General features: G+C 37.3%; 1 protein-coding gene across 1 annotated transcript in view; it reads right to left on the reverse strand.

Annotated features, from left to right (window-relative positions):
• LOC140150171 (E3 ubiquitin-protein ligase rnf213-alpha-like) overlaps positions 1–9,984 on the reverse strand; it is a 30,600-nt gene extending 20,616 nt beyond the window's left edge. Inside the window, exons 1-10 of the mRNA XM_072172175.1 lie at positions 9,980–9,984; positions 8,819–9,935; positions 8,321–8,551; positions 4,535–4,705; positions 4,237–4,353; positions 3,725–3,835; positions 3,039–3,092; positions 2,237–2,422; positions 1,142–1,226; positions 570–604 (exon numbers count right to left, since the gene is read on the reverse strand). Coding sequence (XP_072028276.1) covers positions 570–604; positions 1,142–1,226; positions 2,237–2,422; positions 3,039–3,092; positions 3,725–3,835; positions 4,237–4,353; positions 4,535–4,705; positions 8,321–8,551; positions 8,819–9,935; positions 9,980–9,984 — 2,112 coding nt within the window. The remainder of the gene's footprint in view (positions 1–569; positions 605–1,141; positions 1,227–2,236; positions 2,423–3,038; positions 3,093–3,724; positions 3,836–4,236; positions 4,354–4,534; positions 4,706–8,320; positions 8,552–8,818; positions 9,936–9,979) is intronic.
• Between the last annotated feature and the right edge of the window lie 424 nt (positions 9,985–10,408).

The following is a 10,408-nucleotide window of genomic DNA, read 5'->3' on the forward strand; positions in this document are numbered from 1 at the left end:
TTTTTGATGTCTATTTTCTTATGTATTTTACTATTTTTTACTCAATATTTTTACCTTTATCTCAGTTTCAAATGTGCCGCCTTTGACCCCCATGGACCAGATCGTGTCACAAATTAGTAATACATGAATCTAATTATTTAACTTGTAAAAAGAAATGGATCATGTCAGGATGCTTGAATATAGAAAAAAAAATTAGGGATCACAACAACTGTTTCATAGCTATTTCTGATATGTGATTCAATTAGCTAATCAGAACCCCACTTTTGTGTTTATGCTGTGTACATATGTATGCGCTAAAGTAAACAAGTTACTATTATATTGCTGGGCCATATGAAAGAACAGAGGGATATGGCCCTACAGTAAAGAAGAAATAAATAAACAAAACAAGTGCCAAGCAAGTGTAATTCAAAGCAGCAAATAAATAACCAGTTCATATGTGAACTCCAAGGGCAAAGCACAGGCATATCGGGTGTTACCCCTGTAGTAATTGTTCGCACAAAAGATGCATAAATTAGCAAATTAATAAAATGACAAAATATCTTTTAGGAATTACTTTTTAACTTACTTACCTCTCCAATTGTGTATGGGTGACCATTCTGGCACTCTATAAAAAAAAAAAAACCATCTTTGTTAATTTGTTGATTTCACATCCCCTGTCAATTCATACTTGTAATAGGTATTACAGAGATGAAAGCAAGTACTGAAAGAAATACATGAAACTACTTCAACGTTTCCTGAAAATGTGTATTTCCCTGTACTTTTGTACAGGGAAGATCCAAACAAAATGCCTAAATTCAGGCAAATGCCTGAAAACTTACATCCCTGAAATTACATGTTTTGAGCTCAAATAATTTCAAATGATAAAGATAAGAATGTATAATGACGAGCTCTTGTGAAGGCCACAGCAGCACATAAATTGGAGCCACATAATCTAAAAGAGACTGGTTACATTTTTTTTAAATAATCTTTGAAATAAAAGAAATCCATGGAAAAAAAAGCCTGAAAGCATTTTAAAAACCATATTATTTATGGGTTATCTCCTCAAAGTTTATCATACTGAAATAATTAAAATCCTCTCTTCACATAAAGATTGCTCAGTAAAATTTAAGTCTTTGAGAGATACACTAAAAGCTATACATACCATACCACTGTACATTATCTTTTGCTGCTAAGGCCTCTCTGGCTTCCATGCGGTAATCCTCAGGCATAGTGGGTAGAAAAGAAGTCTGTAATGTCAATTTCAACCAATTAGCTGGTACCAGTAGTGATCAAAATATAAGCAACATTTATCAAAATTAAAAAAAAAAAATTGGTTGTTTGTCCATAGAGGCTTATGAAACAGTTGGGTCGGTAGGTCGGATTTTTTTTTTTTTTTTTGCAGATATTGCACTTGAAACTGACAATTTGAAGACTGGTAAATAAGTCAAAACACACAGCACTTTACTGGTTTAACTCTTGAGATGGTTCTGCATGTTATACTGTTCATTTTCTTTACATTTTCTTTCTTTAAATTGATACTAACCACTGTTTTATACGATGTCCCATCGATGCCAAAAAAAAAAATTAGAAATTAAAAAAAAAAAAAATTAAAAAAAAAAAAAATTAAAAAAAAAAAAAAGACGCAGTCGGGACCAGGGTACACGGTCGGTCGGACGTGGACAAACAAACAATTTTTTTTTTTTTTTTTCACATCTCATCAGACTTCTCTATCTTACATGTGGTAAAGTCACTTTACTAGCATATGAAGTTGGATCAGCTCACAGATAAATCCACTGGACCTTACCTTGCAATGGCTGGCACTTGTTCTTCTCCTGCATTTCTTCTTCTTTTTTTTTGTATCTTATTTAATTTGTGTAAATCATTCAGTGTTGAAACACTGTTCTCCCATGATACACCCAGTGGCTAGGGTAGAGTGAATGGACAGCCAGGCATCACCCTTTGGCCATCCATCAGGTTTTGTCATTCACTGCATCTGCCCCACTTATTCAATTGCAGTAATGGAGAGAGCTTATAGTTAAATGTAAATTTTGCTTCCATCGGGAACGAATCAAACCAGAGACCTCTCACACCAGAGTCAAAGACCTGATAACTCTGCCCTCTCTCTTTAGATCCTGAATTGCAACATTATTTGCTTGAAATGTTTTTTTCCTTCATGTGAAGGTTTTTTTCTTCATATAAGGTGTGACCTACCAACGGCTTTATATTAACATATGTTTCTATGTTGTAAGCAACATACCTGTAATTGAGCTGGAGCTATTAGAAAGTTCTTTAGTGGTCGTAGAAGATGGTGGTTTGGTGCACAACTAAGAACTGTAAAAGTGTGCACTACAAGAGCCGACAAGGTCTGGTGAATGATTGTCTGACCTGGGGCTGCTGATAAGAAGGGACCCAATTGGTTGGTCACTAGACAATTGGCTAATTGCTGAAACAAGAGAATGTTGTAGATTCAATGTAACATATCTGACGTCTGATGATTAAGCAAATAAGAATGTACACAGCTCACAAAACTCCACGTTGTAGGCCTATGGGTCTTTTCCAACTATAATCAGACAGCCAGATTTTTACAATAATCTTCAAATCATCTACCAGATGCCTAGCAGCACTGTGCTGCCCAACTAGAAATTCTATGCACATCGGAATCACATATATAATACACACACTGGTACTGGATTGGTACTACACTGGTACTCTAGACTAGCCACATAGTAGCTGGCCTACAGTGTACCTCTGGGGTTGGCAGCAATAGGAATCTGGTTGTGTATTTGTCACATTTGTTGTATAATTGCCTATTTCTATTGCAATGCAACATAGAATTGCATGGGAAATGTTTAGACTTTAGCACTCATTAAATAATAAATAAAAAAACACCACCTTAAATAACATATTTTTAAGTACTTGTGGTACTGACTGACAAACTGACTGGGGAATTGATACAAACAGTAAGTAATTTAAAAGTTATCTCATTACATAAAGCAACAATATTATTACAAAAATACACAAGGGAGCCTTTAGATATGTCCCATTTGTTTGTTTCATACCTTGCAATGGACTGCCGGACTGCTTTGTATGTAAATCTGTAGTTCTTGCTTCATCTGAGAAAAAGTGAAACAGGGGTGGATTATTATCAATTTAAAAATCACAATTCTTAAATACACAAAGTTATAAATCCAACTTCAGTTAAGTTTGGTCTTAACTCTGGAATTCTGGGACTCATAACTGCGAAGTTGTTGGTTTGAATGGTATAAGAGTATATCATCTGTGACATCAAAATTTGGTAAAAATGCTGTTTTGGGGGAAACAAAAACAAATTAAAATTTTAAAAACCTTTAACATATTCAACTGAGGCTTTAAAAACAGGCTAAGTTAAGATATCAGTAAAAAAGCATAAATTAAGGCAACCAATAAAGTAAATTACGAGGAAGTAGGTTTACTAGAAGGGAAATGGGAATTATAGGCAAAGTATCTAATTCTCCATCATGAGAGGGTGTACCTTAACTGCGTACTGTTGCATCAGCGTACTTTTTGTGGTACAGCACGATCGCATGACCACAGACCGTGATAGGTCAATTAAAAAAAAATGTGATTGCACCGTAAGTGTGTGCTTTACGCAGTACGCTCAGTGCAAATATCTGAGCTTAACCAAGTTGACTCTCATGATCAAGAATTAAAAATTTTGCCTATAGTTGTGATGATATTACATTATCAAATCATACTGAAATCTCACCTGTTGTGGCACTTCCTCTTGGTCTCCCTGGGCACAGTGAGACAATGTCACCTCTCTGTATAAAGCTAACAACAAAGCCGCTTCTCGCTGGTTTTGTGGTTTCTTACAATCCTGTATCAAATAGAAAGAGAAAAAGGAGAGAAATTGATAAAGGAAATGAGAGGGAAAAGAGACAGCGAGGAGGTTATTAGCATAGGGGTACAGAATCCTCAAATAAGACATTTGCAATCAAGAACTGTAAGTTGTAATAGGGCTATTACTGACTTGCTAGTTTGGCTACATGGAAATTTCAGACTTGTCAAGAAAGTCTCACACAAAGGCACAACTGAAACTTAATCACCATACACTTAGTAAAATAGATGTCATATATCCAGAAAAGCTGAAAGCACCTGTTCCAATCTGAGACAACAGTCAAATGAAGTGAACAGTTATATGTGAGCCCTAATAATTCTTTGCATCTTGTGAAAGATGGTGGGTTGCTCTCCTCATCTAAAATTGCTGCCATCACTTACCCTGACTGCTGCTGTTACCCCACCAAACTGGTCTGTCATTACAAACTGTGCTAAGGCCTCTCTGATCTCTCGATATGCACTACCACACACAACAAAACGATCTGGAACTTGTGTAGTCTGAAAAAAATACAAATATTCAACAATTCACAAAATGCAATGATCATGTTCAGCATGATGTTAAACCATATTGTAGAAAGAAAGTACACATTTCAAATATCCAGATATTTATATACATTTTCAGAAAGAAAAGGAAAAATTAGCAGTTTTGAAAAAATCATAAAAATTAAATTTTACTTACAGCTGTTCTCAGCTCCCTGGGTTTGACCCATTTTAGCTGTGCATGCTGGGATAGCATATCCATGGTATTGGTGCCATAGCATTTGCACAGCTGCCGTATCAGGAATAGATGAGCTTGATGGTTGGAATCCTCATTGCAGAAAGATTTGGCTTCTTCAAACAAGTTCTTGATCTAAGGAAAGTAAAATACAAAGTTTGGAAAATAGTGCTGCGTGGCTCGCTAACGCGTGATCGCGGTCCGTATCGCGTGCGCGCTATCGTGTAGCGCGCGGAGTACCGACGGGCGCAGTGCGAGCATCGGAAAGCATTACAGTGTGGTTAAGCGTGCAGCAGGTGCATCGCATCGGATCAATAGGCCTATTTTCAACACATTTCAAAATGGCACACGTGCAGAGCATGTTGAGAGACATATATCATAGTAGTTTAAAAGGTCAGGGCAAGTAGGCCTATATGGGTAACGTGTGTTGGGTAATTAGAGATAGTCACAAGAACCACCCAACCCAGAGAACCACGAAATCTAGTATGGTATAAGTTCAGAACCTTTTGTTCGATTGCAAGGAGTGTTGTGGACAGGTTAGAGTTGTTGCTTCAGGGTCCATGGTCCACTAGTTCTTAAATTGGGGTATTCCATTTGAAGTCCACACTACCCCTGTGGAAGATTTTGGAAATACTTTCCACAAGGGGAGGATGAATTTCAAATGGAATGAACATAATTATTAGTAGCTCCATTTAAAACTCACTCTCCCTCAATGGGAGATTCAAGTTAAATCTTTCTCAGAGGGTGTATGAAATTCAAATGAAGTGGAAAATGTGATCATTCCATTTGAAATTCATACTCCTTCTGTGAAGGATATTTCCAAATTCTTCTACAGGGGGAGTGTGGATGTCAAATGGAATAGTCCATAGACAAGCATACACAAGTCGCCATTAGTCATTAGTTGTGACTATTACTGGTAGTCGTGACTACGACTTTAAAAACCAAAAGTCTACTAACACAACTATATTTTTATATTAAAAAATCATGTTAAAAGAGGAAAAACAGGGGAAAAGGCTATGTGCTAAAATGTGAATTTTAAAAGCTATGCGCGATTGCGTGTGGGTTTCTGAGACAAACCTTAATTGGCCTAATTAATATTATATATACTTTAAATTTGTTGCAACTATTAAATGTGAGAAACGTCAAAATTCGTCAAGTTTAAAAATTGTCAAAACAAAACATTACTAAGTTATTTCGTCATTGTTTGAATGTAGTTTAACAGTGTGAAAAGAAATTATATGTCATATGCATGTCCTTTTTTAAAGTGTGAGAATGCGAGAAAATAATATCCCTGTGAAAATTAAGCTACCCTAAAAATAACTTGCACAAGTATTCAGGTCAGATCAGAGCATCCCCCAACACGCATGTGGTTGCATGATCAATTTTGACTGGGCGGTCGCTGCCCTGGACTGTTCCCTGATATACACACCCCAGCGGAAATTTTCCATGTGGCTGGGGACAGGAAGAATTATTTTGTTGAAAAACATGCATGTGCCATTGACCCAATATATGTAAATATTTTTATTTCATTGGACTTTCTTTACTGTTTAAAATCTAAAAACTTGCCGTCAAATCCCCAAAACAACACACAAAAATCCCAGGATTCCCTTTCCTATTTTTAGCTGTTATAAAATCAAGTCATGACGAAATTTGCCATATAAGGTCACTTATTGCTGACGTCATATCAGACTAGCCAATCACAAACTCGGAAGTCTGCCCTTGGATCGAAAGTGGGAAACCCCAATTAGCAGCTGCTGAAAGTAGGGGAAACCCCAACTCGATACCGCCGTATAATTGTTTTATTTGTTTACGATAATCAGCTTGAGAAATCATCTAAATTTCATCAGAATATTGATGATGGATGTATACATTGCAAATAGGTTTTTTTCATCAAGCGCTGTGCGGTTTATTTATTTGGCCCACTTTCTTTCTTTCTTCTTTTTTTCCGATTCAAGGCCAATTTCTTTATTATTATTTTTTTCTTATTACTAAAAAAAAAAAGGAAAAACAAGGGGAAGCTATGCGCTAAAATATGAATTTTAAAAGCTATGCACGCGGGTTTCTGAGACAAACTTGTATTTTTTCTTGGCCTTAAAATGTTAAATATTTACAGTGGAAACTCGTTAATACGAGATCGCTTAATGCGAGAAACCGCTTACTACTTAACAGAAACTCGTGGTCCCGATTTCCCCCTATTATTTACTGTACAAAATAAACTGTTTAATACGAGGTAAATAACACGAAATCCGCATAATACGAGCACTTGCTGTCAGTCAAAGCTTTTGTTTTCTATTGTTTTTATGATGGATAAAACGAGCTAATTTCCCAAGGTGAATTTATGATGTAAATCATGTGAGAAGTTGACAAAATACTCGCCGAGACATCACTTTAGCGGCAAATGAGGATTCCCTTTCCTATTTTTAGATGTTATAAAATCAAGTCATGACGAAATTTTCCATATAAGGCCAATTATTGCTGACGACATATCAGACTACCCAATCGCAAACGCGGAAGTCCGCCCTTGGATCGAAAGTGGGAAACCCTTCAAGGCATGTTTACTAGCTGCTGGAAGTAGGGGAAATCCCGATATCACCGTAGAATTGTTTTATTTGTTTACGATAATCAGCTTGAGAAAATCATCTGAATTTCATCAGAAAGCTGTAAGAAAAATGCCTCTTACCGAAAATCAAAAACAATTATTAGCCTATCATACCGATTGAGGGAATTTCGAACTGTGACATTGCTCGGAAGCTGCAAATCTAGTATAAAATAATGTGAAGCTTTGCTTGTACAGCTCACTGAGCCGACTTTAGGCTTAAACACATGCAGTATTCCGACACATTTTTTGCACCTGACTTTTAAAACGAACTCCGCTTAATACGTCTTACCAATAGTAACACTAACAAACAAATAATTAAAAAGTCCATAAATCATCATCAAATTGGTGTTGCTGATTTGTTATTGTAAATTAGCACCAATCTTTCACCCAATTTTTCGGTCCAATTTTGACCACAGATAGTCGCGACTATAGTCATAGTTGTGACTATTGGCTGCCGACTAGTCGACTATGAAAAAAGTGATAGTCGCCCAACTCTACTCCCAATGGTACATTAGGCAAAAAAAAAAAGGTTTGTCAGCTCGCGAGTGGTCTGAAAACAAATGCGAAATGCGATTTTTTTTTTATTCCCGACTTGGTATTTTAATGGTATTTTGAGAAATTTTTTTGTTGTTGAAATCTCACGAATTTACAAATGCGCGCGTAAGCTTTGAGACGAACCTTTTTTTGTTTAGCCTTACAAAGTAGGTAAATGAACAATGAAATGTGCCTCTTTCTTCGATATGGGATGCAGTTTCGTAAGGAGAAGAGTGTGTATCCCAACTGTCCCAATTCATCCTGGTTCATAATATTGTAAATATTAATCCTAACCCAACCAGAGCTCACTAAAGCTCACTATTAAAACCACTGCTAGTGCATGTACTCCACCTGATGCGATGATGCAATCAGCTTAAGTCATATATACTCAGGGAATCGCTGGCCAGGCCAGCGTAACCCCCGTGGCTAGAGGCTGGTGATCTTCTGCAATGCATGTGAGGGGTCCGAGGTTTGAATCCTGGGGGTATAAAGTGACTTCTTTGTTCATCTTCTCGCCTTTTTCATTTCTTCTTTCCCTTCTGATAGCAAAAAAACCATGGGCACGGTTAGAGTTAAATTGGGCCCTGGGTCTACCGCCTACATGCGTATGTACTCACCTCTCGTTCAATTTCTCTATCATGTGGCCTGTTACTCTCATGAAGAAATTGTGCTGTTACTACCATTCCAAATCTGGCCCCTGCTATAGCTTGTAGGTACTGTACTGTCACACCCTCATCTGGTGCATGGTGACGTAACCATGCAGCTGATTCTCGGAACTCCAGGGTAGCAGAATTCAGCAATCCTAGACTAGGGTTTGCCTGAGATGAAGCTTTGCGATACAAGGCATCCTGTACAGGAAAGTTTGAATTAATAAATCAACCATTTACAACAGGTTGAATGCATGTTTTATAACAAGGGTAGGGTAATGTACTCCCTTCATATATAGTTGATGTCATAAATGATAAAAAGAAATATCCCTCTTTATGACTAAAGCCAGGGGATAAGACACTTTTTTGGTCCATCTTAAAGCATCAGAAATAACTGTTTACATGTAAGCAATGCCAACCAAGTTTTGACACTATTTTAGACATGTAAGTGTATCTCCTACATCTTACCTCTATACAGTTTATGAACAGTGTACAGACTTCTAGTACATCATGTGCAGGACTGTTGACTAGTACTCTTAGAGCTTGGTCCAAGTACTGACTCAATCTTACCTCTATACAGTTTATGAACAGTGTACAGACTTCAGGTACATCATGTGCAGGACTGTTGACTAGTACTCTTTGAGCTTGGTCCAAGTACTGACTCAATCTTACCTCTATACAGTTTATGAACAGTGTGTAGACTTCTAGTACATCATGTGCAGGACTGTTGACTAGTACTCTTAGAGCTTGGTCCAAGTACTGACTCAATCTTACCTCTATACAGTTTATGAACAGTGTACAGACTTCTAGTACATCATGTGCAGGACTGTTGACTAGTACTCTTAGAGCTTGGTCCAAGTACTCACTCAATCTTACCTCTATACAGTTTATGAACAGTGTACAGACTTCTAGTACATCATGTGTAGGACTGTTGACTAGTACTCTTAGAGCTTGGTCCAAGTACTCACTCAATCTTACCTCTATACAGTTTATGAACAGTGTACAGACTTCAAGTACATCATGTGCAGGACTGTTGACTAGTACTCTTTGAGCTTGGTCCAAGTACTCACTCAATCTTACCTCTATACAGTTTATGAACAGTGTACAGACTTCAAGTACATCATGTGCAGGACTGTTGACTAGTACTCTTAGAGCTTGGTCCAAGTACTCACTCAATCTTACCTCTATACAGTTTATGAACAGTGTACAGACTTCAAGTACATCATGTGCAGGACTGTTGACTAGTACTCTTAGAGCTTGGTCCAAGTACTGACTCAATCTTACCTCTATACAGTTTATGAACAGTGTACAGACTTCTAGTACATCATGTGCAGGACTGTTGACTAGTACTCTTAGAGCTTGGTCCAAGTACTCACTCAATCTTACCTCTATACAGTTTATGAACAGTGTACAGACTTCAAGTACATCATGTGCAGGACTGTTGACTAGTACTCTTAGAGCTTGGTCCAAGTACTGACTCAATCTTACCTCTATACAGTTTATGAACAGTGTGTAGACTTCTAGTACATCATGTGCAGGACTGTTGACTAGTACTCTTTGAGCTTGGTCCAAGTACTGACTCAATCTTACCTCTATACAGTTTATGAACAGTGTACAGACTTCTAGTACATCATGTGTAGGACTGTTGACTAGTACTCTTTGAGCTTGGTCTAAGTACTCACTCAATCTTACCTCTATACAGTTTATGAACAGTGTACAGACTTCTAGTACATCATGTGTAGGACTGTTGACTAGTACTCTTTGAGCTTGGTCCAAGTACTCACTCATGTACGCTTGTACTTCACCAACACTGAAAAAATAATATACATAAAAAGTAAGATTTAAAAAGTAACATTTTGAAGGCCAATAATGTTGGTATACTCTGGCATAATAAATGTAAATCGCCACCCCTCTACCGCCAATTCAATGTTTATGACAACAGAGATACAGGCACTAAGACAGAATTAAGAAGACTAGTTTGCATCTGATGTCACTACCAGTCAAACTCCTCATGACCCTTGATTAGCAAGTAGTGCGTAAAATGTCAAAAAGCAACTT

This window comes from Amphiura filiformis, chromosome 4, assembly GCF_039555335.1.
Source record: "Amphiura filiformis chromosome 4, Afil_fr2py, whole genome shotgun sequence".
Taxonomy (NCBI): Eukaryota; Metazoa; Echinodermata; class Ophiuroidea; order Amphilepidida; family Amphiuridae; genus Amphiura; species Amphiura filiformis.